The sequence below is a fragment of the Pleuronectes platessa genome, chromosome 23 (assembly GCF_947347685.1).
Source record: "Pleuronectes platessa chromosome 23, fPlePla1.1, whole genome shotgun sequence".
In the NCBI taxonomy this organism is placed as follows: domain Eukaryota; kingdom Metazoa; phylum Chordata; class Actinopteri; order Pleuronectiformes; family Pleuronectidae; genus Pleuronectes; species Pleuronectes platessa.
The window spans coordinates 509,788-536,453 of record NC_070648.1 but is presented as its reverse complement, the minus strand read 5'-3'; the positions used below and the strand labels follow the sequence as shown (position 1 = coordinate 536,453).

The 26,666-nt window shown below is 49.9% G+C and overlaps 1 protein-coding gene across 1 annotated transcript; it reads right to left on the bottom strand.

Annotated features, from left to right (window-relative positions):
* Positions 1–3,117: 3,117 nt before the first annotated feature.
* On the bottom strand, positions 3,118–26,666 carry LOC128430322 (phosphofurin acidic cluster sorting protein 1). The gene is made up of 24 exons (XM_053416365.1): positions 26,170–26,666; positions 14,738–14,825; positions 13,590–13,679; positions 12,552–12,677; positions 9,109–9,253; positions 8,917–9,008; positions 8,666–8,743; positions 8,114–8,173; positions 7,871–8,031; positions 7,466–7,559; positions 7,270–7,350; positions 6,993–7,114; positions 6,718–6,853; positions 6,331–6,435; positions 6,136–6,242; positions 5,766–5,920; positions 5,531–5,641; positions 5,341–5,443; positions 4,571–4,613; positions 4,452–4,494; positions 4,226–4,367; positions 3,899–4,137; positions 3,690–3,803; positions 3,118–3,599 (listed from the first exon to the last, which is right to left on the bottom strand). The coding sequence occupies exons 1-24, from the start codon at positions 26,322–26,324 to the stop codon at positions 3,481–3,483; spliced, it is 2,709 nt and encodes a 902-aa protein (XP_053272340.1). The 5' UTR covers positions 26,325–26,666; the 3' UTR covers positions 3,118–3,480.

Genomic DNA, 26,666 nt, shown 5'->3' with positions numbered 1-26,666 from the left:
AATCTAATGAGATTATAGATCCCGGGGGGGTGCTAACAGCTGCGTTAGCTAGATGCTAACCGTCAATTAGCCACAGTGTCACTGCACAACGAAGGATCATCAACCAGTGAGAAACCAGTGAGTGACCAGTGAGTGACCAGTGAGTAACCAGTAGATGTGTTTAAATGTGACAGGAGGAAAATGGCTGTTCTCCCAGATACCCTAACTAACCAAAGACGAAACGAAGTGTCAAGATGATTCACGTCCGCCAAATACCGGAAGTGCTGTAGTTCAGTAAAGCTCAGGTAGGTTCGTTGGAGCCCCGCCTCCTCCATGTTGGGGGACGGGATGTGAACCATCACAGGTAGTTTCTCATCCCACTGGTGTTTGATTCTTATTGTTCTGGTTATTTGTTGCTTTATAAACATGTGACATCATGATTGACAGCTGAGACTGACTTTGATTCTATATGTGTATCCTGTCTCCTTCCTCCAATCAGCGGAGAGGGGGGGCCGTGGAGACGCTTCGTCCATCTTGATAAACAGTCTGTGAATCCTTCAAACCTTCAAACATGTAAATATCTAATATTTAATAAAGAAACAGACACAGAAATACAAATCAGGAATATCTTTATTTAAAAAAACAAATGAAACAATGAACACTTTTCATCTCACATCGGTTTGATTGACAAACGTAATCATGAAAATGCCGAACTACAAAACATGTGAATCAAGCAGAAGAGAGTAGAATACAATATAACAAGTACCATCTGATATGTACACACATTACACTTTGTTTCATATACTTATTGTTCGAGGCAAAAGAAGCTGAAGAAACATGACATGTGCAAAAATACTGTCCACACGCTCCGGACGCTCTCGTGAGGACAGGTTGACAAAGCTGCGAGGGGACGGGGACAACGTGAGGTCACAGCTCGTGGACGCCCAGACGGAGACGAGGACTCGACACAGGGACACGTCTCTGAGGACGGTGGTGAGAGGAGACTGATCACTGACAAGAGGTCAACACACCAACATGGTCTCCAACCACATCACCACACACGGGTCCACACAGGTACACACAGTGAGAGACACGGGGACAATTCAAGATACACAACAACCAGCGTCCTCAAAGGGAAACCAGGACTTTTGTTTTGAAATCAGTTTGTCAAACTTTAAAATTGTGGTACCCTTTCAAAATAAAGCATATTTAAAAAAACATAAGTTGCCACTATGACTCATTAAGACACCATTGACTGTTAATAAAGACGCACGACGTGATGAAGCCACTCTTGATCACCACCTAGTGGCTGGCTGCAGTATATGTCATAAACACCCCCTCCTCCATGTTAGCAGATGGGACATGGACAAACGTCTACCATCTATATTTATTTTATTGTGACAAGGACGAGGATCTAAGGATTCACCTCAGGTCGCTGGAAGTGAGACTGATGAAAACCTGACAACACAAAAGGTTGTTCCCATTCATGTGTTAAAACAGATTTTAAACATTTATTTACAGGAAGAAATTAGTCTTTAGTGGCAAATTATGAATGTTTTATAATTATCGGATATTTCAGTGGTACCACAATAACCCAATCCCAGTTTGGGCCTCTGCTCTGAGGCACTGGAGCAGGAAGTCCAATCTGAGGTGGACGTCCATTAGAGTCAATTCACAATAAATTCAATTTAACACAGAACTTTAACTATTGGTGCCTGAAAACCAGTGGTTCACAAAGATGCAGATAAACTGAATCCAATACATTCAAATATCTGATACTTAAAGATGATCATGAGTGATCTGCTGACGTCACTGACACTGAACCAATCACACGGGAGAAGAAACAGATCCATCATCACACAGGAAACACATTTCATCAACACTATTCAAAACATATGTTGCTAATACTTCACTGGAGGTGACGCACAAGTTTTTATATAAACATCAAGAATCCACATTTCAATCAATCATTTCATCTCAATCTTCTTTTTGTCAAAATGTTTGTGTGTTGTTTTGGAACGAGATCTGTTCACCTACAAAGTCAACAACACCCCGATCTAACACACACACACACACACACACATAGTACTGTACACACACTATTCACCTCACAACATCCCACAGAAGCATGAAGCACACCTGTAACAAAATAACCCAATCACGTGTTTATTTAATGAACCATCCAGCAGGTTCTCAGTTCCCAGTAGGAGACTTTGTGCTTTGTTGCGGGCGATCAACTCCCGTTCTTGTCGTGTGGATACTGGTGAAATGAGAAGGTCTGAGATGTTCTGCTCAGGTTCCTCACTGGAAGTCAGGTTGTTCCAGCAGCAGGTCGAGTGTGAGTCGTGGTTCCACTCGGGGAAGAACCGTGCGGATCCAGGAAGCTGTCGTCACTTCCTTCAGGATTGTGTGATTGTAACCCTCTGATTTCTCAGATAAGAATTCTTGGATCTTGAAGAACATCAGGCGTATTAACAGGCCTGATAGGTGGAGCTCCACTGAGAGACACTCTGGTGACTGTAGGACGTTCAGAGACACTGTCCTCACTGTCCACTGCTGCAGCTCCTCTGCTCAGCCTCTGTCTCAAACACTTAGCTCCTGTCTCTTTAAGACCCGCCCCCCCTCCTGATGAAGCCCCCTCCCATAGGCTGTCTCCTCTAAATACGCGTTTTGCTGCCTCAGTTTCCTGTTGCGTACGGGGGGGGCGGGCAAGAAGACGATAAAGGAACTCTTCACAATAAAAGCACACCAGGGTCACATGACAGCGTGAACAGGGAAAGTTCAACTATTTTTCACGAGAGCTCAATAATAGAAAAGACACTTGAATCTGGTTCAGTGTGGTCGTGTTAGTGAAGGGACATTTGGCAGGAGACGTTTTACTGACTGATATTATTACAGAAGAAAGGTTTAAAGTGTGACATGGAAGCCCTTGAATCAGAAAGACGTCGGGGGGGCTTCTCTGAAGGGCGATGACGATGTCACATGCCGGCCTGCTATTGGCTGCTTTCAGTGAGGAGACATTTCTGTGTGTTTTCATTGGCTCATGCGAACACCGAAGCCCTGTTGCATCACTTTTTTATTTTGTGAACGGCACATGAGTGGTGAATCTGTCCGGCGCATGCACGTGAGGATCGGGGGGGGGGGGGCCGGGGGGGCATGCTGTTGCATTCCATAGAACGGAAACGTAAATGGCAGTTAGCGAATCGAGTTGTGCTGTACGCCCCTTGTAAACACACACACACACACAGACACACACTGTACATTCACGTGTTCACTCGCCACACACACACACACACGGACGGGGGCGCTAACGTCACCGGTAACCACGCCCACCCCAGAGCTCCTCCCACCCCTCCCCCGAAGAGAGGAAAGACGAGCGCAGTGAACGTGAAACCAAAGAGAAGTCGTCTGTCCACTGGACGTCTTCCCTCCGCGGGGGGGACAGGGACGAGGGGAGTCCGAGGTCCAGGCCGGGTCACGGACTCCAGGGGGCGCTCTCTCCTAGGACGGGGGCTTGCTGTAGCCGAAGAGTCCCACAGGAAGGTATTTGACATGAGTGGGCCACTGGGCGGCCAGCTGGAAGAACTTCACCTCGTTCCACTCCACGCCGTCGATGGACACTGGAGGGAGACAGAGGGACACGAGACACATGAGGACAGAGACAGCGAGGACAAATGGAGGTGTTGCATCATGGGTAGTGATCAGGCTACCTTTCAGGATGGTCTGCTGCTGCTTGGCCGAGCAGATGAGTCGACTGATGCCTTCAATGACCTGGCTCTTAGAGTCCACGTCCTTCGGCTTCTTCCCCAAGAAGATGGTGGGAACTGAGGAGAAGAGACGTCAGGTGTGTGTCTGTGTGTGTCTGTGTGTGTGTGTGTGTGTGTCTGTGTGTGTGTGTGTGTGCTCCTCTTCATCTCACCTTTCTTGTTCTTCTCCTTGGTGACCACGGTCATGGCCATGGTGCTGACCTGAGCCTGTAGCTCGCTGCTGCCCCCCCCTGGCAGCCTGCTGACCTGCAGCGAGCGGAAGGCGCTCTTCAGCGTGTTCTTGCAGCCGGTGTCGCGCCGCTCGCCCTCCCGCCGCTTCTCAGCCAGCGAGGCCAGCCAGTAGTCCACCTGCAGGCCGATGGCGTCCACGCCGTGAGACATGCTGGGACTCCTGTGGACACAAGACGTAGACATGTCGTGGTGAGAACAGACACACACCTCTACTCAGGTCTAGAGGAATAAAAAGAGGCCGATCTTACCCTTGTACCGTCATGACACTGCCCATGGAGGGGGAGGACGGGGGGGTGGCCGCCTCCTTGATCATCCCCGTGGGGGAGCCATGGGAGGGCGGAGACGTGGAGGGGACGGCCAGGCTCACGGCCACGCCCTCTTCTGTGTCCCCTGAACACGAGACAGGAATAACGTGAGGAACAGATCAGCTGCTGGACCCGAGCTGGGATTTGATTTGTGTCTCTGATGTCTCACCTGTCGGGGACGGACCTGACTCGATGAGACCGACCTTCACCACCTGCAAGACACACGCCATCAGAACATCACTCATCAGCTCTGCTCTGCAACTTCCACTAATGAGAGTGAGACCTTACCCCGATGAAAGGAATGAACTTCTGGTACGAGTCCTCGTCTCGCCTGAAGACAAGAAGGAGACAAGGGACACGTTAGAGACAGAGGACAGCAGGAGGTGGTCTGGGATCAGGTGGAGGTTCGATCCCCAAGAGTTCATGATTCTCTTTTCATCTTCCTCATCTACGTGTTTGACTCCTCTTCGTCATCCATCATTCACACACCCACTCGCTCACTGAGGATTTTCTGTAGCTCAGAAACCCGTCAGGAGTTCTGTGTGAAGCAGCGTCTGTACCTATGGTCTGTACCTATGGTCTGTACCGATGGTCTGTACCTATGGTCTGTACCGATGGTCTGTACCGATGGTCTGTACCGATGGTCTGTACCGATGGTCTGTACCTATGGTCTGTACCGATGGTCTGTACCGATGGTCTGTACCGATGGTCTGTACCGATGGTCTGTACCTATGGTCTGTACCTATGGTCTGTACAGATGGTCTGTACCTATGGTCTGTACCGATGGTCTGTACCTATGGTCTGTACCGATGGTCTGTACCGATGGTCTGTACCTATGGTCTGTACCTATGGTCTGTACCTATTGTCTGTACCGATGGTCTGTACCGATGGTCTGTACCGATGGTCTGTACCTATGGTCTGTACCGATGGTCTGTACCGATGGTCTGTACCTATGGTCTGTACCTCTGGTCTGTACCTATGGTCTGTACCGATGGTCTGTACCTATGGTCTGTACCGATGGTCTGTACCGATGGTCTGTACCTATGGTCTGTACTCACGTCTTGTGTTTGCAGGTGAGCATGGCCTCGGCGATGGGCAGCTGGTGGGTGACGGTGGCGTCGCTGATGTACTGGGAGATTCTTCCTGCCACATCCAGCTGGTCTGCAGAGGAAAGACAAACAGAGGAGTTGTCTCTTGGACTTCAGGGACACGTCTCGAGGTCGAGGAGCCGGTGGCGCCGGGTGCTACCTGTCTGCGGCGGCTCCGAGCGGCTGAACACGTCTCTCCACGGCCCGTCCAGGAACGAGGAGCTGTAGCGGTTATCCAGGGCGCCCAGGTGCTTCGCCACCGGGTGGGAGCCTGATGAAGAGGAGGGAAACAAAGACAGGTTCCTTTCAGATGGACATGTGAAGACAGAGGGTCACCCCTCATGGATCAGGTGAGTTCTTATTGATCTGTGGAACCCTGAGGATAATGATCTCACCGAGAGGCACCACCAGGAAGCGCATGTGGTTCAGCCAATCAGACGTCTTGTTGGCGAGCTGAGTGACGAAGAACTGCAGGATGGCTCCGAGGTAACTCTGACTGCCCACCGCCGCCACCTTCACCGCCCGGGGCATGGACGAGTTACAGTTACAGCTGAGAGAGAGAGAGAGAGAGAGAGAGAGAGAGAGAGAGAGAGAGAGAGAGAGAGAGCGAGAGAGAGAGAGCGAGAGAGAGAGAGAGAGACTCAACTTCATCACTTTCATGTTTCCTGTGGCTGAAGAAGAAGAGTCTTCCTGCAAAGCAAAGAGTGCTCTGTGTGTGTGTGTGTGTGTGTGTGTGTGTGTGTGTAACTGTTCAGACAAACTCACAACTTCTGGATGCGGGTGAGCACAGCCGACAGCACGGCCTGGATTTCAGCTGCAGAACACGTGCAGACCACCGGGTGGCGCTGGACCTGCAGCTGCTCTGCAACATACTGCGACACAAAGACACACACAGTCAGATGTGTGACAAAAAAATTAAAACAAACACACACACACACACAGACACACACGTAGCCATACCTGCCCCTGCCAGTCCACTCCATTGACCAGGATCAGACTCTCTGGGAGCGCCGAGTCCGACAACAAGATCTGGTTCAGCTGGTCGTACACCACTTTCCTCAGGACCTGCACACACACACACACACACACACACACGCACACACACACACACACACAGACACACAATCAATGAATGTATAAACTCCCCCGTGCAGACACACTTCTCCTCACATGACTCATCAGCACATCCATAATTCATCCTGAGCTGCAGGCGAGTGGAACATCATCAGCAGTGTGTGTTTGAGGGAAGACGGTTTTATAAAGTGTCTCTGTCTCTGTGGTGAAACGTGATGGACGGTCGGACGCTGGGTTGAACCCGAGCTGCAGCTGATGGGGGGGGGGTCGTACCGGCGTGCTGTGACCCAGCTCTGGAGACCTCTCGGAGTCCGAGCTGTTGGTGCGTTCACTCAGGGGCTTGGACAGCTGCCGCTCCTTCATGGGCGTGCTGCTGCGCTTCTGTCGGGGGGTGTGTCCTCCGTCCAGCCTGGGGACAGACACAGACACAGCAGGTTCCATGGGGACACTTTAAACTCTCATTTGATGCTTTCTCAGTGTTTCCCTCCGAGGCCGTCAAACAAGTAATAACTCAAATCACATTTCTTGACATGTGGCTTGTCTGATACCTTGGTGAGGGCATGGACTGCATCTCACTCTTGCTGCTCTTCATGGGCGTACGGGGTTTCTCTGCCACCGACACCGTGATGCAGGGGCCCACCTCGGCAAACAGCTCCTGATCTGTGAGCTCCTGCACACGCACACACACACATACACACACAAACAGACACACACAGAGTCAGAGACAGGAGATGGAGGTAACCCTTAAGCTTCCCTTCCGACACTCCATCACTGCCCCCCCCCCCACACACACACACAGTGTCCTTCCCAGGGTGAGCGTCGTACCAGAGTGTCGGTCTCAGACAGCGCCTCCTCCAGGTTGCGGCTGCGTGAGGGTTTCATCTTCTCTAGAGGCGGCTGCTCCCCCTGCTGGGAAGACAAGGGAGTGACACTCAGTCTCCAGGACCATTAGTCCAACATCTCAGAAAACAGTCACTGTCTCAAAGTGTTGAAGAAGTTCAGACGAGTCTCAGCTACTCACCGGACTGAAGGGGTCTCGACCCAAACTGCCTTTGCTGTTCAGGCTGCCGATCTCCGTCTGCGAGCTGGACTGAGACATCCCCTCGAAGAACGGCCTGGAGACACACAGCCGGTCAGATTCTGTGTTGTCTGCTTCAAACATCATCAGTGACTTTAAGAACAAAGATTTATTTGTTTTTATATCTCTGACCCATCAGCTATTTTAATGCTTTCAGACTTATCATCACAGAAACTCCTACAGTGAGTATAATATTTATAATTTCACTTTAAAAACAAACTCTTGGAGATGATATCTATTTCAAGATCTTTATATTCAGAGGTTTGGGTTTAAATGAGCATTTAGATCAATTGAGAGTTGTCGTGTGGTTCTTTGTGCACAGTGATGCTGGGTCTGTGGGTCTGGTACCGGAGCTTGGGCTTGGGTGTACTGAGGATGCTGTCGGTCTCCTCCATCTCCGGCCCACTGTCACTGGGGTTGTACATCTCCAGGCTGTCGTAGAGCTCGTCCAGGTCCTCCTCCACCTCCTGGATCTGCTCCCTGGACACGTGCTCCAGCCCGAAGCCGACCTGGACACACAGCAGGACATGTGTTATTCACTACAGGAAGTGTTGATCCTGGGGGGGGGGGGCGCAGGAGAGGAGCAGTTACCTCATCGGTGACTTTAAACCTTTTCAGCAGGGCGACAAACTTCTGCTTGATGTTGGGTTGCTGTGAGAGAGACATAGAAAAATAAAGAGGTGGATGTTCATTGTGTGTGTCTGTGTGTGTGTGTGTGTGTGTGTCTGTGTGCATCTCAGGATGTGGTCTGTGTGATAGTGGGTCCTTGTGATGAGTCATTCTTGGTGCTGAATGTTTTTCTCCTGGAAAATTGGCCGAGTTACAAGTATCGAGAATGAAAGGGAGAAAATGGACTTATTGAAAAACGGAGGATGGAGGGAGAGAAGGAGCGAGGGAGAGAGAGAGAGAGAGGAGCGGGTGGTGAGGGGAGAGAGAGAGAGAGAGAGGTGGAATGAGGTGAGGCGAGAGGCAGACGGGGGGGCGGCGTGGGGAGAACAGTCGAATCTAATCGATGTGAAAGGGACTTCTCTCACGAAGCGAGTTTCACAGGGAGAACAAGCAGGTTGAGAGAGAGAGAGAGAGAGAGAGAGAGAGAGAGAGAGAGAGAGAGAGAGAGAGAGGGATGAGGGGATGTTCTCTTACTCTGGTGATGGCGGCGTTGGAAGCCAGTTTGCGTCTCGGCTTCTTCTTCCTCACCTCGTCCTCTTCGTCAAACAGATACTGAAACAGAAGTCGACAGAAACACTGAGAAGCTGCCAGGAAGGAGGAGGGTCTGACCTCAGGGTCCAGGGACATGTCCCCCTGCTGCCCGAGGACCTGTGTCCTCCACTCATGTGTTCATCCCTCCTTCTTTCCCTCCATCTTCTCTCAGCTCACTTTGGTCTCACACTCACCTGCCCGTGAACGGGATCGTCGCTGCCCTCCTGTTCAGACGAGTAGCTCTCCTCCTCTTCTTCAGAGTAGTTGTCGATGTCAGGAGAACGATCTGGAGACAAATCATACGATGGGGGGGTTAGGGACGGTTGTGGGACAGGGACAGGTTGAAAGAGGAAGAAGGACAGGGACAGACGAGGTGATGTGCTTACCAGACATTTTGGCCTTGGGCCCCTCGTGGTCGATGGGCTGGCTGGACAGGGAGTAAACTCTGATCTCAGCCACCGGCACCGAGGCGTCCTTCAGCTGGCTGTGGAGCCCCAGGACCTGGGCCCCCTCACTGGGGTGCTGCATCACCTGAGGGACACACAGGACGGGTCAGTGGGTCTCCACCTGTCTCCACCCGTCTGTCCAGAGGGACTCAAACTGCAGCCGGACTCAAAGGAAACTGTCAGTGATTCTCTGGGTTTTTGTGACGTTCTGCAAAGTTAAAAAGTCTCAAGTTTGAAGTAAAGGAAACTCCTCCCACCCAGAGATCTCTGAAGCTCCTCCCACACACAGAGAGAACTCTGAAGCTCCTCCCACCCACAGCGAACTCTGAAGCCCCTCCCACCCACAGAGAACTCTGAAGCTCCTCCCACCCAGGGAGAACTCTGAAGCTCCTCCCACCCACAGAGAGAACTCTGAAGCTCCTCCCACCCACAGAGAACTCTGAAGCTCCTCCCACCCACAGAGAACTCTGAAGCTCCTCCCACCCGTCACGTCGATTCTTCATCACTGTGACATCATGATGCCACCTATTAGCAGGTCGGACACGCCCCCTTTTCAACTAAAACAACCTGAATATGAATATTTCTCCTTTAGAGAATCTCAGTCATGTTCTGCAACGAATTCAATTCTTCAACAGACCACTGGGGGCAGCACCGAGTCAAATACATCAGATATTATGTTCTCATTTAATTTAATAGTTTTAATTGTAAATAGTTTAAATTGTGCATAAATCCTTTCAAACTAAAACTATTATTTATTATATTCTATCTTGAATAAGAAGCTGAGTCCTTGAAAGAAAAGAAAGTCAGAAGCAGAAATGTCTAACATGATATAATAATAATAACTTAATGATCCTTATTGTGGTTCCTGATGGACGAGAGAGACTTGAAGACTGAAGACGGATCAACACAGAGACACAACGAGGAGAGAGGAGACGAGGATAAGGGAACAAGGAAGGAGAGAGGAAGCAGGAGCAGTCTGGGATTAAAGAAATGAAAGACTGATCGACAAGTGAAGGTGTGAGGCAGCGACAATCGTTTCTCTCTGCGGCATCACGTCTCCAGAGTGTGTGTGTGTGTGTGTGTCTGTGTGTGTGTCTGAATGACACCCAGCCTCTCTCTCTCTCTCTCTCTCTGCAGTCCGGTCACACTCTCAGAGGTAATAAAGTCTGAGCAGCTTATTACAGAGACAGCCTCGTCCACACATCACAACACGCTGCTGCGATGCTTCCTCTCGCCTGGCGGACGTCCAGCTGACCTGGCTCACACGACTCGAACGCTGCCAGTGGCTTCCTGCTTCTTCCTGCAGCTTCCTGCTGCTTCCTGATGCTTCCAGTAGCTTCCTGCAGCTTCCTGCTGCTTCCAACTGCTTCCTGCAGCTTCCTGATGCTTCCTGCTGCTTCCTGCTGCTTCCTGCTGCTTCCTGCAGCTTCCTGATGCTTCCTGCAGCTTCCTGCTGCTTCCAACTGCTTCCTGCAGCTTCCTGATGCTTCCTGCTGCTTCCTGCTGCTTCCAACTGCTTCCTGCAGCTTCCTGATGCTTCCTGCTGCTTCCTGCTGCTTCCAACTGCTTCCTGCAGCTTCCTGATGCTTCCTGCTGCTTCCTGCTGCTTCCTGATGCTTCCTGCTGCTTCCTGCAGCTTCCTGCAGCTACCTGATGCTTCCTACTTCTTCCTGCAGCCTCCTGCAGCTTCCTGCAGCTTCCTGCAGCTTCCTGCTTCTTTCTGCTTCTTCCTGCATCTTCCTGCAGCTACCTGATGCTTCCTGCAGCTTCCTGATGCTTCCTGCAGCTTCCTGCAGCTTCCTGCAGCTTCCTGCTGCTTCCTGCAGCTTCCTGATGCTCATTTCAATCAGTTTACAGGCAAATAAAATCACAAAGAAGCAACGAGAAACAATTTGTTTAAATAGTTTCATCAGTGGATTTATGGAGATTCCTCTTCTGAAACTCTGCCTCCACTTCATTTGAAAAACAGACGGATGTGTAGTGAATTCTTTACGACACAGTTCACCTAGGGTTAGGGTTAATTGTTCTTAGTTGTGGGAAACAGATCAGATTAAAGTCTGAGTCCTAGTGAAGAAGCCCAACGCCTCCAACACGACACTTCTCTGTGATTTCAGATGAAATCTGAGTGAGATTATTAATCTGGTGACAGGAGCTTGAACGTGTCCTCGGTCTGTGCGGCTGCGATGGAAATGAGTCTGAACTGTCGTGACCTTTGCCCTCTGTGAAGTTCTCTCACATTCGACCTGACTGTGAAGCAGCTTCATGAATAAACCTGACTTCATTTTAAATACAAGTTCGGACTTGAGGCCGGAAGGCGTCAACAACAAGAGCTGCAACACACGGGCTGAGATCAAAGGGACGGGAGGTGAAGTGTGTGGGAGCTCCTCTTCCTCACAGGAAACACTGGAGCTCCTCTTCCTCACAGACAACACTGAAGCTCCTCTTCCTCACAGGAAACACTGAAGCTCCTCTTCCTCACAGACAGCACTGAAGCTCCTCTTCCTCACAGACAGCACTGAAGCTCCTCTTCTTCACAGACAACACTGAAGCTCCTCTTCCTCACAGACAGCACTGAAGCTCCTCTTCTTCACAGGAAACACTGAAGCTCCTCTTCCTCACAGGAAACACTGAAGCTCCTCTTCCTCACAGACAGCACTGAAGCTCCTCTTCTTCACCGACAACACTGAAGCTCCTCTTCCTCACAGGAAACACTGAAGCTCCTCTTCCTCACAGACAACACTGGAGCTCCTCTTCCTCACAGGAAATACTGAAGCTCCTCTTCCTCACAGGAAACACTGAAGCTCCTCTTCCTCACAGGAAACACTGAAGCTCCTCTTCCTCACAGACAACACTGAAGCTCCTCTTCCTCACAGGAAACACTGAAGCTCCTCTTCCTCACAGGAAACACCGAAGCTCCTCTTCCTCACAGGAAACACTGAAGCTCCTGACACATCAACTCACGGCTGACGGACCTGAACTGTGAAGCTTCACCTCCATCTGCTGCTGAGATGAAACCACAGCTCTCCTCCTTCTGTCCTGCTTCATAACGAGTCTCATCCACGACTCCTCGTTCTTCAAAGTGCATCTGATCTGGTTCCTCTGCTGGTTCCCACCAGTCAACATCTCTAAAGTCAGAAACTGGTTCTCATCTGGTTGCGACAGATTTAAACCAGATTCTTTATTATTTGAATGTTTCAGTTTTAACTTCTCAGTTGAGTTTTGTCTGATTTTCTTTTGCTTCTGTAAGAGTAGAGGTCGAACCTTCACGAGGCCCAACAGTCCCATCATCAAACCACATGTAGATTCACTACATCTCATGAATACCAGTCTCCTACACTGGTCTGATCCTCCCACTAAGTGTGATCTGCTTCTCTCTCTCTTACCTCGGCCATGTTGATGAGGCCCAGTGCCAGCGTCTTGTATCCCAGGATGGTTCGGTTCTTGTATCTCTTGCGTCGCTGCAGCATGATCTGGAGCTTGTTGGCGTCCCTCTTGAGGAAGTGCGGATACTGCAGACACAAACACACACATTAGCAAACACACAAAAAGCTCAACAAGTGGGCGAGTGATTTGCTCGATGGCTTCAGACTGAAGAGGAAGAGTTTGGTTCCCCGGGTGGTGATCATCAGGGAGATCTCAGGCTGACCTCTAGGTGGCGTCCTGAAGTGTCCCAGCACTTAGTCCCACCCCAACTGGGACCCTTCCTGAAGGAGCTGCACTACCACTGGAACCAAAGAGGCTCCTGATCACTAACAGCTGCTGCAGGAGGTTCAGTGACAGGATGTGACCTCACAGGATGTGACGTGTGGCTCGCTGCACTCGAGGTCCTCAGAGAGAAACTGACCTTCAGCAGCTTTTAGAAACATGGAGACTGGAAATGATGATTTAGAGCAGAAAACCCCAACTGGGATTTAACTGCTCTGGTCGAGTGGAGCAGAGAGAGCGGACGTTACACACTGTGTCTGTGTGCGTGTGCGTGTGCGTGTGTGTGTGTGTGTGTGTGTGTGTGCGTGCAGCGGTGATGTATTGATGCTTCAGTCGTGAAGCGTCTCTGCACTTTTGAGTCAAAAACAACATTTGTCATGATTTTTATGAGCAAAAGCAAATCAGCAGATTTAAATTATGATCGATGCTGTGAAAGACAAATAGTACAAAATAAATCCAGTGGTTGAGAATCTGCACGATGCTAAAATACTTAAAAAGTTATTTTTATCTATATATCCTCATAAATATATATATATATAAATATCCAAACGATTTTCTTCAGTGGTGTCGTGTGTTTTTATCTTGAAGCACAGTGAGTCTTATGAAATGTGTTTTATCAATAAAGTTATAATTGTCACTTGTCTGTTGAAAGTTGTGGCTTGTGAGTGGCTGACCCCTGACCTCTGACCCCTGACCTCTGACCCCTGTGTGTTTACCTGCAGGGAGAAGGTGAGCTGCAGGTCGGTCTCCGTCAGCCCGGCTGCAGACAGCAGGATCTCGTTGGAGCGCAGGATCCGCTTGGAGCCCTGAGGAGGCCACAGGAGGAGAGAGACAGATTTCTATTAGACGACTTGAAGACCTCCAGAAGAAACAATGAACCCTCATCAGCCGGGGGGGAGGGAGGGAACGGAGGAGGAGGAGAAAGGAGGATGGAACTGAGTGATAAAAGGAAGCAGAGAGGGATGATGCAGCAGCATGGAGGAGGAATGTGTTGGTTAGAAAACAAGATGGAGATAAAAACTGAGACTGGAGCTTCAGGGTGAAACGTTCTCCTGACTCAGCCTCGTTGTGATGAAGCTGCTGATTTAAGGTAGAAACGTTCCACAGTGATGATTTAAAGCAGATGATATGTTCAGAGTGAATCACAAAGAAAAGTAAATCGACTTTTCAACGATGTTAACAACTCGAGAGATAATCCTTCGACACAAACACCCAGACAGGAAACATCTGTGCTCCCCTCAGGTACATGTGAAAGTCATTCTGTGGTTTTCTGTGAAGAGGAGGAAGTTTGTTCACATGAGACAAACTGACTCAACAGAACTGAGCGTCGGGAGGAAAGTGGAAGAACACGATCCAGCTGATTTAAGCTTAAATAATAATAATTTCTGATTTAAAGCAGAACTTGAGAAAAATCATAAACCACGTCACCGACTGGACTTTGATTTATTTCCAGTTCAATCAGACGTAACAAACGAGCACAGTTAAAAAACAAAAATCTAAACTACAACTTCACTGATCTTCTGTCAGTTTGACTTTACATGTTTATAATATTTAATTCATACTAATGATGAAGACTCTTATAAGGCTACTATTATTATTTCAAGGTTCCCTGAGGTTTGGGTTAAATTAATACACCCTCTCTTGCTTTACCACAGAGAGGGTGGCAGAGCGAGTCGTCCACTAACCAGAAAGTCAGTGGTTCGATCCCCGGCACCTCCAGTCTACATTTAAAGTGAATGGGACGTTTACTGTGAGGAGCTTTGTGTGTCAATCACTGTGTATTCAGTTGTGTTTCCATGTGCGAGTGGTTTAGTTGATGAAAACACACGTGGTTCAGCAGATTTGAGTCTTCAGCAGAACTCACCTGCAGCTTGACGGCGATCACCACGGAGGTGAGGTCTTTGTCCAGCTCCTTCAGCATGATCAGCTTCTTCAGAGTCAGGTTGAACAGCCTGTGAGTGAGAAGACAGATTAGACTCCAGGGCTCGTCCTGCTGGTCGATGGAGGAGAGACAACCTGAGACGTTTATCAAATATGGGTCAAATATATCAGGAAGTGTGAGTGACACCAGCTTTTCATCCTGAGTCTGTCCCATGCTGGACACACCCACTGGCTCACTGTGGAGACCTCCTGCTGTGTCTCACATCAGCTCCTCTGGGCTTTCTGCAGCCGGGTGGAGAAAGACCAGGAGCACTTAAAGAACTGGAGTGGATAAGAACCCCCCCCCCCCCCCTCCAAACAGCCAGCGTGCAGCCGGAGGTCAGCCTGTTCAATAATTCATATCCAGAGCTTGAGAGCCAGAAAAGTAAACCACTAAAATAGAGCTGCCAGGGCTGACTGGGGGCAATCAAGACGAGACAGAGAGAAAGAACACTGTCAAAAAATCAGACAGACAAAAGACCAGAGAAGAAGAGGAAGAGGAGGAAGACGTGGAGATGGAGGGAGGAGGAAAGAGGAGCGGTAAGGGTTATGCAACTCCTCATAATAATAATCCCTGTGATTAATATCACGCTGACAGAGTGAGACATGAAGTGTCGAGGCCCTTAATGTCTCCAGTAGTGAGGACACAGAGGGACACGCCCTCGTGGACGATGTGAAGAAGCAGCAGGTGGTTCAGGTCAGACTGGTTCAACAGGATTATTATTATTATTATTCAAAGGATTATCAAATTCAAACAATACGTATCTCAAGTGTCTCCAATTCAGATTTATAAATTCAGATGACTCATCCCCCCGGAACCAACGTCCAGCCAATCACGCTGCGCTCCTCTGGTCATGTGACATCGATGTGAGATCTCACAGGAAGGAGGTCTGCAGCCTGTGGCCCATCCCACAGCCGGTTACATGGGGCCCACCAGTGGAACCAGTCAGTGATTTGGGTCTTCAGTGCTGGAGAGGACCTCAGTGTCCGTCCCTGAATGAATGTTAAAGGCCTCCTTGTGTTTCCCCAGCAGTGGCTGCTCGGGGGGGAGGTCGGCGGGGGGGGGGGGGGGGGGGGGGTCTGTGGGAGGTTTGACCTCTGACCTCATGTAAAGACCAGTGGCTGAGGTCAGAGACGTGACACTGATATTAAATTAATCTGTGAGGTGAAGACACCCATCACTCAATGCTTCCTCTCATATCCTGATGAGGTCGTGAATCTCATCAGGATATGAATCACGTCTCCAATGTGACACAGACGTTCATGTAACTGGACTGTAGAAGTGTTCTGTCTTCATGGGGACATTCTGAGGACGTCATGGGGACATTCTGAGGACATCATGGGGACATTCTGATGACATCATGGGGACATTCTGAGGACATCATGGGGACATTCTGAGGACATCATGGGGACATTCTGAGGACATCATGGGGACATTCTGAGGACATCATGGGGACATTCTGAGGACGTCACAGGGACATTCTGAGGACGTCTTCCCACAGGACCAGCTCTGCTTCTGTGTCTCAGGCGTTCTGAGGCGTGTTCATTTTGTTAATAATCACGTGATGATGGAACATGATGGATACGACCTTCACTTCACATTCCTGTTGACCTTTGACCTCAGCTCAAAGATGAGGTGAGATCCATCGCTCTTTCCTCTCCTCCCCTCGTCCCTCCATCCTTCCTCCACCTCCTCTGCCACCAGGTAGTGACCTTTGCCCTTCCTCTCATCTCACCTCTTCTCCTTCCCCTTGATGCCCGCTCTCCGCACCTCCTCCTCCTCCTCAACATGTCTTCCCCTCCTCCTCCCTGGATAATTGGGATCAATGATATTTCAGCCCCCCCCCCCCCCCCCCACTCATTATCATTCCATCACACGGATCAGTCCCTGACACTCAGCCGGGGCCGAGTGCTTTTCCAGTAACAAAGGTTGATTTGGTCACATGGCCTCAAGCAGCTTATCAGTGGTCTCCACACACATTGACCCCTCACACAGAAACATGGAGGAGCAGAGAACGAGCCACAGAGAGAAAAGGAGAATCAGTCCACAACACAACTAGTGTGAAGTGTCGCAGGCAACACAACACAACGTAGTGTGAAGTGTCGCAGGCAACACAACAACAACGTTTAGTTCCACACTAACAACGCTCGTCTGAGTGGAGCCTGTGAGGACGTCCACACTATGTCCTCCTCCTGCTCAGTTCTCCTCCTCCTGCTCAGTTCTCCTCCTCCTGCTCAGCTCTCCTCCTCCTGCTCAGTTCTCCTCCTCCTGCTCAGTTCTCCTCCTCCTGCTCAGCTCTCCTCCTCCTGCTCAGCTGTCCTTCTCATGCTCAGTTCTCCTCCTCCTGCTCAGCTCTCCTCCTCCTGCTCAGCTCTCCTCCTCCTGCTCAGCTCTCCTCCTCCTGCTCAGCTCTCCTCCGCCTGCTCAGCTCTCCTCCTCCTTCTCAGCTCTCCTCCTCCTGCTCAGCTCTCCTTCTCATTCTCAGCTCTCCTCCTCATGCTCAGCTCTCCTCCTCCTGCTCAGCTCTCCTCCTCCTGCTCAGCTCTCCTCCTCCTGCTCAGCTCTCCTCCTCCTGCTCAGCTCTCCTCCTCCTGTTCTCCTCCTCCTGCTCAGTATCCAGATGCAGACAGAGGAGTCCTCCTGAAGGAGAGATCAGCGTGAAGGAGCCTCGACTGGAGGAGCAACACACTGCACGGCTTGTTTCATAGACACAACCGGTCGACCATGTGGAACGATGTGTGTCTGTGTGCGAGTGGAAGGTCAACACCAGTGAAGAGACGTCCTCTGTCCAGACTGTGCGTTCACTTCCTGTTTGTCTTCAGGAAGGATCAGAACAACTCACCAGTGGCAGGGACACACAACAGCTGGAGTCCTGGAGGCATCACCAGAGTTTCACACTCGTACCATCATCACACGTTCTATAAACGACTCATCAAGAGGATTCACCTCCTCAGGGTCCAGGTTCAAACCAGCTCCAGGGTTCAGGATCTGCTCCACTGGGCTGGATTCTCAGAACCTCCAGAGGAACCAGCAGCAGCTGCACGTGGGAGGATCCAGAAAATGACTGAACACACTGAGATGTGACACGCCCCCTGACCAGTAGCGTGAGGGCGGAGGCTGGCAGGATACTTCATGGGTTAACTGGGATTCGTGAGGGTTCACTCATTCTTTACATGTTAATGTCCTCAGCTTCCAGTCCTGAATGGGGCCACTGGTGGTTCAGCCTGGAGGAGCTGCTACCCTCATCAGTCTGGGTTGTTTCTAAAATCCCTCATTTCGTTCCTCATATGAATGTAAATGAGTCGTTTTCCATCAAGGGTTCGATTCCCACCAGTGGGAAACAGGAAGCAGCTGTGATACAGTTTCCTGTCTCATTCCCACCTGAGCACAGCACTTTGTTATTCTTTTGTTCAGAGATTCATCACTGCTTCAAAAGTCCAGAAATAATAATCTCCTGCTTAAAATACATGTGTTAGAATAATAATAGATCCAACCCTCACCTTGAAGTGTCAAGGTGCAGTTTAAAAAAGATGAAATCCAGATATGGAAACATGAAACTACAGTGTTTCTAAGTGTGTTACGTTCAGGAGTCTGTGTGTGTCTGTCTGTGTGTGTGTGTGTAAACTGAATCTATCAGGGCTGTGTGTTGCACATAGCACTGGTCGCAAACATCAAACCTTATCGAGTATTGATTTCAGATGAACATCGTCTGTAGTGCAGAGACGTTACAGCTTCATAAAAACATAAATATATATTAAAATCAAGCTTGACTCTTTAAATTCATGTTTAAACAACACAGATAAACACACACACACACACACACAAAACACACACACAAACACACACACAAGGAAAAGAAGTGTGTGAACGTATGTGTCAGACTGAGTGTGTGGGAGAATCAGAGTGGGTGAGTGCACACTGGCATAAGTAGGTTACAGGTAATACGCAGCATAACTGTGTGTGGGGGGGTGAGTGTGTGTGTGTGTGTGTGTGTGTGTGTGTGTGCACCACATGGACAGTAGAGTATGTGCGCCCCTGAGCCTGCAGTATGTGGTTTTCCTGTGCAGCTATAAGGCAGTTGTGTGTATCGTTGTGTGTTTTTCCTGCGCTGTGACTCATCTTTAATCGAAGGCAGAGCAGAAGTGATTCCTCCATAACAGCAAATATATTTATATAATTAAATATAAATTGTGTGTGTGTTGCTCTATTGCTCAGCGCGTTGCTCACTGAGACCGAACCCTGCACGGCTCTCATCGTGTGCAGGGGAGCTTTCAGAGTGTGTGTCTGTGTGTGTGTGTGTCTGTGTGTGTGGGTGGACACTTGATGTTAGCTTTCTAGTATGTGTATGTAAGACATGAGTGTTAACTGTACAGGACGTGAGTGTGTGTATGTGTGTGTGTGGTGGCGTGTGCGTTTCCATGTGTAGCTCTGCTCTAGATCTGACTAGATGAATATAATAAAAATGAAAATGTCAGAACAAGCTGATCACATCCAATCTCCTCCACAGACACAGAAACACACTGATCCTGTGATCAGTCGGTGACGTGGAACAAGCGGCTCAGAGACGTGAGCAGAACGTGACCAGCAGCCCTGGGGCCTGGATTCAAACTGGGAAACAACCAGAGCACACAAACCAGTGAGAGGCCGACCAGCAGCCTTCAAGAGGCCGAACGTTAGAGCCTCACTTCAGCTCGACTAACTGCTTTCACGATGTCCTAACCCGTCAGATTCATCTGCTTCAGGCCCAACCGCTTCAAGTGGCTTGTTTCTCAAAGCCAGGGAAACACACATTCACAAAAAGCACAACACACGTTTAGGAAACTACATTTAAACTCCCTCCCTCCCTCTCTCTCTCTCTCTCTCCCTCCTCCACTCGTTCTTTGCTGTGTAAAGATGAACATTCATCCTGTTGACATGAGCTGACACTTCGCCTGAAGCGGTGCACGCTGCCAAGACACACACACACAGACACACACAGCCACTGTAAGGAGCTACTAGGTGAGACAAGACTATTTGTACTCTTTGATAGTACACGGCACAGAAATACAGGAACAACGCACTACGACACACACACACACACACGCACACACGCACGCACCAGCACGCACGCACACACACACACACACACACACACACACACACACACACACACACACACACACACACACACACACACACACACACACACACACACACACACACACACACACACACACACACACACACACACACACACACACACACACACACACACACACACACACACAGCACCATTCTAGCACAAGGTCGTCCAGGACACTGACTCCAGAGCTGCCACAGGTTCAATGACAGCACAGCTACAGGCAGCGTGCACACCACACCCACTGGATGTCTGATGATGGGCAGGTGCTACAGTTCAAGTGCAGCAGGGGAGGCAGTGAGGATGATGCTTCAAAGCAGCAACCAATGAGGAAGCAGGGAAGATGATGCTTCAAAGCAGCAACCAATGAGGAAGCAGGGAAGGGACACGAATTGTCCAACTACAGCAACAGGAACATGTGGAGGACACGCCCACTAGCTCCACATCTGGAAACTGAGCTGAATATTTTCATTTTCCCAAAGAGCTCTTGAGAATGTGAAAGAAGCTGCTGAGGACACATGAGTCATTAACGTGTTTCTCATCATGTCTATACTCTCACAATCAGGATCTTACAACTACAGCTACACAACTTCTGGTCCATATTAATATCATTATTCTTTTAAACGCAGATTCTTCGTTGTCTATAAACTATAAACATAGATGCACGACTTCCTGTGTTTGTTCTGAGAAATAAAGTTTTATTTTAAACGTTTATATGGTCAACCCATAAATCAGATGGTCTCTGTCTGTAGAGAGTTATCACACGAGCTCAAGCTGTGAATGGAACAGACCACTTGCACTCTCTCTCTCTCTCTCTCTCTCTCTCTCTCTCTCTCTCTCTCTCTCTCTCTCTCTCTCTCTCTCTCTCTCTCTCTCTCTCTCTCTCTCTCTCTCTCTCTCTCTCTCTCTCTCTCTCTCTCTCTCTCTCTCTCTCTCTCTCTCTCTCTCTCTCTCTCTCTCTCTCTCTCTCTCTCTCTCTCTCTCTCTCTCTCTCTCTCTCTGAGCCACAGGCAAAGACACAAACAGGCCCATTACTTCTGAAGGAGGCAGAATCAACCCGTACACACACACACACACACACACACACACACACACATGCACCCACTGTCCAGACCCATTACACGCGTTCAGCAAACCACGCAAAGAACACGTGTGTGACAAGCGTGTGTCGTCTGCATCAAGAAAGAGAAGAAGAAGAAAAACCATGTGATCCTTGTTGTTGGCAAGTTTGCTAATCGTGTTTTTGCTAGTTTGCACTTTGTGATCCAGACCAGAGGCTGTTGTGTTTGAGAGCGAGCATGTGACCTGCAGTGTGTGTGTGTGTGTGTGTGTGTGTGTGTTAGTGCATGTGTTGATACAAAGTGGAAAACAGACCCATTCTGTGTCTGTGTGGTTCATTTATGACTTTACAATGAAAATAAATAAAGATTCCTTACAACACAAATACACACACACACACACACACACACACACACACACACACACACACACACACACACACACACACACACACACACACACACACACACACACACACACACACACACACACACACAATGAAAGGGAGCCTTCGTTAAAGCGATTACAGATTATCGAGCCGAGCTCCCGGCTGCTGCCTTGCCCAGCGGCACGTCGGTTACCATGGAACAGAGGAAAGAAAATCCATGTGAGTGGGGTCTCATATTAGCTTCCTGGTTATCGACCAATCAGAGTCGCCCCTGCCCAGAGCAGCCCTCACAATGAGGTGATGGGATCAGAGCGCTGCTGCGAGGCGAGTTCAGGATCAGCCGCTGAACCAGAAGAGAACACACACATCGTTATACCCATAGTGTGTCGCTTTGCACAGTAACAACTACACAATGCAACTTGTCCACCTGAAAGCAGCAGCTGGTTAAAGTGAGTCTGATGTGTGAGTGTGAACAAGAGAAAGTTTCCTCCTTCTCTTCCTGAGCGTCTGTGACTCTGCTGAGTGGGTTCCATCTCCTGAGAGAACAACTGACTGAGAGTCACAGACACAACCTGAAGAGTGAAGCTGAACTGAGATCAGTTCTTAACACTCTGAAGTTATTAACAACCATTACAGTCATTTTATTGCTGTGAAACTATCAGACAGAATACTAATATTTCAGTTTAACTCCAGTCAGACGTAGTTTTCATGAAAATCCTCAAACTACACCAGATATGCAGAAGGTCACTAGGTTTCATATCAGTAATCCTTAAACACAGGTAAAGGTCAGTCTGTGTTAAGTGCATTACAAGCTTGTGTTATCACCCGGGGGAAACAGTGTGTAACCTGAGCTGCAGAGGATTACACTCGTGTCATGTGACTGCACAGCAGCACAGACACACAAACCAGCGTCGAGCAGCGACTCCAGGCAACTTCTCCAAAACATAAACATCTGAGCTTCTAACTCGTATTTCACCAACAGGCTGAAAGAGTGAGGCACTGAAAAGGCTTTGTCATCACACGATCCAGAGAGTGTGTGTCAGTGTGTGTAAGTGTGTGTCTGCCGTCAGCATGAGGTGTGTTCACAGCTTCTTGCCCTTTTATGTAACTGGACGCCAGTGTAACACATTAGAGTGAAGCATATGTCAGTGACACTGTCCGTGAACAGGTATCAGTACTGCTTAGACCTGTGTGTGTCTGTGTGTGTGTGTCTCTCTGGGTGTGTGTGTGCACTAGCTGCCAGATGGGAGTGTATGATCCCACAGCAGGGGGTCACAGCCAGGAGACACAGGCAGAGCAGCTCTCATACATCGATCACAGCTGAGTTTCATCTCCACAGACCAGGACCTCCACGCTGCAGCAGCAGAGGAACAGATTGAGTTTATTATAAATCATCTTTACTATTTACATTCCAGTTTCCAAACTGACTCTGTTCCCTGCTCAAGAGCATTTCAGCTCTGAAGGTATCATAGTGAGATGTTGTGAGAAGCTGTTTAAAGCTCAGTGAGATGTTTCTACAGCCTGTCGTCCTTCAAGCTGCTGAGGAAAACATGAACCATCATCCCATAACCGTGGCCTTACTGGGGAGCTCCTTCAACAATTCATAATTCTATGAATAACACGAGGACAAACACATTCCTGGGTGTTGACACAGCCATCGTAGAAACAGACCATATATGTCATCTTCTCTCATCTCACCCTGGGGCCGGAAGGCTTCCATCAGAAATGTGAATTATCACAGAAAGTCAGGGTGAGGAGGAGGAGGAGGAGGAGGAGGAGGGGGGGGGAGGTGGAGGGTTGTACTACACTATCTCCCTTCATCTCCATAAGGTGAGCCGAGCTGCAGAGGAAACTTCAGACCTCTCGGCTGCTCAGTCGTGCAGAAGAGCGAGCAGCGCCAAGCGAGAGGCTGAAGCATGTGAACACAACTCACTCCCACTCCTTTGTGTGTCTGTGTGTGTCTGTGTGTGCATGTTGTGCAGCAGCCTGTCGCTGCTTCTCTTTCCATGGTGTGCGTGCTCAGCAGCAGGAGGATAGAGTAGCACTGACACTTGAGGAACTCTGTTTGTGTCTCACTATTGTGTTGCATTGTGATTATAGCGAACCAGTCCAACACATGTTGTATAATTCAGAGGCTCCAGCGTTCGGCCCGTCCTCCTCAGGCCACAGGGCGGGTTCCCAGGCAGAAGAGGAGCAGCTCCTCTTAATGCTGTGACCTTGCAGTTTTCACTCATGACGGCTCTACGTGTTCCAGCTGCTGCTCTTCTGAAGAACATGCAACGAGCTCAGGAGTAGAACTGTGATGAACAGCTGATCAGAACCCTCTGTCCCTCAGAGGTCCACGTGCTGCAGATGGGATCAGCTGCCCCCCCCCCCCCCTCACTCTGGGCTTGGAAGGTGCAGTTCAGCAGGGACCCGTCCTCCAGGTCATAGGACTCTCCCCCTCTGCTGGTTCGTTAATAATGCAACACGAGGATCTCTGCCCATTCCTGGAACACCTGACACGGAGCTGCACGAGGATTCAACTCTGCACCACAAACCGTTTGGATCCCAGCGTGATGACATTCCACCTGTCGCCAGCATCACGCCCTGCCCACGGCTGGGAGGAGGGGCAGAGATCACATGACCTCTCTGCTGTTTAAATAGTACATCATAGAAAGTTGACGTATTACTGCTGAAACGTTTCCTGTCAATCATAATCTGAACTGGCCCCAGAAGGAGGAGGACACCAGATCAGGCTCTGGAGTCAGCTAACTGAGTGCATGTGTGTGTGTCTGCCACCCGCAGCACTGCGTACACAACATACCAAGGGGCATTGTGGGTAGACAGGAAGAGGTGAGAGTGTCAACACCTCAGCTAGAGAGAGGGGTCGCTCGCCCCTGGTGCAGCGACAGAGACTCGGCAGAGAGAAGCAGATAAACAAAACATGGCCGCCATCAATCTGTGATCAGAAGAATCTGAGTCTGTCGTGTCTGTGCCACCGACATGTCAGTTCCTCAGGACCGGTCTGTTGCCCTCGTCTGTAGGAACTCACTTCAGATGACAGAGCCACCTCCCTGTCGCCTCCTCCTCTCTCCCCTGCTCCTCCTCCTCTCTCCCCTGCTCCTCCTCCTCTCTCCCCTGCTCCTCTTTCTCTCTCTGCTGCTGCAGTGAAATCAAACACATGAGACGGACCGTGACGCCTGCACAAAAACAAACGCACAATGTTGCACACAGTTCGTCCACATCTGATATGAATGAATCTGTGGTTATTAGCACACAAAGAGGTTAATAATCTCTTTGTGGAGGTGAAGGTCAGGAGGAAGGACATTCAGAATGTAGGTGAACAGAACACGCTCTTTGAAACACCAAGAAGCTGAAGCCTCTCAGCCCAGAGCAGCAGTGAGACGTCATGTGATCTTTGTGTGATGCTGTCACCAGCGAGCTTTATTTACACTGAAGCTTTCAGTCACTAAACATCGGGACTCATGACCAGAGGAGGAAGCTCGGCCTGCGACGACAAAAACACAATTTAACACAAATTTCACGTTTGAAGACGAATTCCGGTTCAGAGTTTAAATCATCGATGTTAACTCTGTGGACTCGAGACGGACGGACACCTCGTGTCCACAGAGCTGTGTCCCCCTGTCCAACCAGACGTGTATCAATTCATACTGAATGATCCCATTACAGATCAGTGGGGACGCCTCTGTAGCAAAGAAATGCATTACTGTGCGTTGAACACTAGGTGGCGGTGTACAAATATGAGTTGGGATTACGGGGATATAACAAAACTGTGGAAATGAGGCAGGAGACTTCTGTGATTGGTCTGTGTTCACTTCCTCCGTCACGTCGACATGTTGTTGTTGACTTCAACTCTCGACTCAGTGCTGCCCTCTATTGATGGACTCACTTAACAACGTACAGGATGCGTCCAACACTCCACCCCCCCCCCCCCCCCCCCCCACACACACACACACACTGCACGTTCATTAGGGCTTGTGAATAATAGGGGCGGGTCACAGCGGTTGACCTTTAACCTTGAATCTGACTGACGACCCCAGTTTGTAGTATGACAGGCATCATGCACACAAAGGGGCGGAGAGCACACACACAACGCACAGAGGGACACACATCCTCTGCAGAGTCTTACGCTGAACAATAGAAGCCTATTGGGTGTCTCTGTCCGGGACACAGCTGAGGACGAGGTGTCTCGCCCGTGTGACCTTGATGCACTGACCACCATCAACAAACACAACAAACACACAACAAGTCTTCTTCTGCGTCACAGCACAAAATGACACACAAAGTAAAACAGGTCTCTGCCTCTTCAGCATCAGGTCATATGGACCCAGCTCTGATCAGTGTGTGTGTCCTCACTGATCAGCTGGGACACAAACAGTCCTATAGGTACTGAGACCAGCAGGGGACGTGTGTGTCTGCCTGTGTGTATGTGTGTGTGTGTGCGTGCGTTTGTGTCTGCCTATGTGTATGTGTGTGTGTGTCTGCCTGTGTGTATGTGTGTGTGTGTCTACCTGTGTGTGTGTGTGTGTGTGTCTACCTGTGTGTGTGTGTGTGTCTACCTGTGTGTGTGTGTGTGTGTGTGTCTACCTGTGTGTGTGTGTGTGTCTGCCTGTGTGTGTGTGCACCTCCACAACAACTGATGCTTCAGGACCAGCAGACATCAGTGTAGGTGTGGTTACGGTTAGACAGGTTGTGTGTGTCTGTGTGTGTGTGTGTGTGTTGTGTGTGTGTGTGTGTTATTTTAATGTGATATCCCAGTGAGTCGAGTCACTGGTCCCCCCCTGCCCGCCCCCCCCCTGCTCCTACCTGGGCACGCAGCTGGGCGAGGAGCGGTCCACCTCCCAGGTCGCGTACAGGTTCATGTGGACCGGCCGGTTGGAGGTGATGCTGACCGGCTTGGAGGGCTGCATGTGCGGGGAGGGGACGCCCCCAGTCCGGGGGAGCCCTCCTCGCTCCGACATCCCGGAGGCTGGACGCTCCACACGGGGCTGAACGGGGAGGAGTGCCCGTAGCCTGGTTCTCCTGGTCCTCCTGGTCCTCCTGGTTCTCCTGGTCCCGGTTCTCCTGGTCCTGGTTCTCCTGGTCCTCTGCCGCGGTGCTAACGCGGGAGGTTGCTAATCGTCGCCCGGTGGAAACATCGCAGTGATCGCGGGGGTTTGTGTCTGAATCCCCGCGTCCGTCCCTCCGTCCCCCCGCATCAACTTCCAGTGCGTGCCGCGGTGCGTGTGCGCGTGTAGCTGTGCGTGAGTGTGTGTTTGTCGATGTGTGTGTGTTGTGTCGGTGTGTGTGAGTCTGTCGATGCA

What these genes read in the sequence shown, in the direction of transcription:
- LOC128430322 (XM_053416365.1), bottom strand. Translation starts at nt 26,324, where the DNA reads ATGTCGGAGCGAGGAGGGCTCCCCCGGACTGGGGGCGTCCCCTCCCCG. An exon ending in CCAACGCCGCCATCACCAGA is followed by an intron (nt 8,174 to 8,665) that starts GTAAGAGAACAT and finishes TCTCTCTCACAG; the next exon opens with CAACCCAACATCAAGCAGAA. An exon ending in CTCGGAGCCGCCGCAGACAG is followed by an intron (nt 5,444 to 5,530) that starts GTAGCACCCGGC and finishes TTTCCTCTGCAG; the next exon opens with ACCAGCTGGATGTGGCAGGA.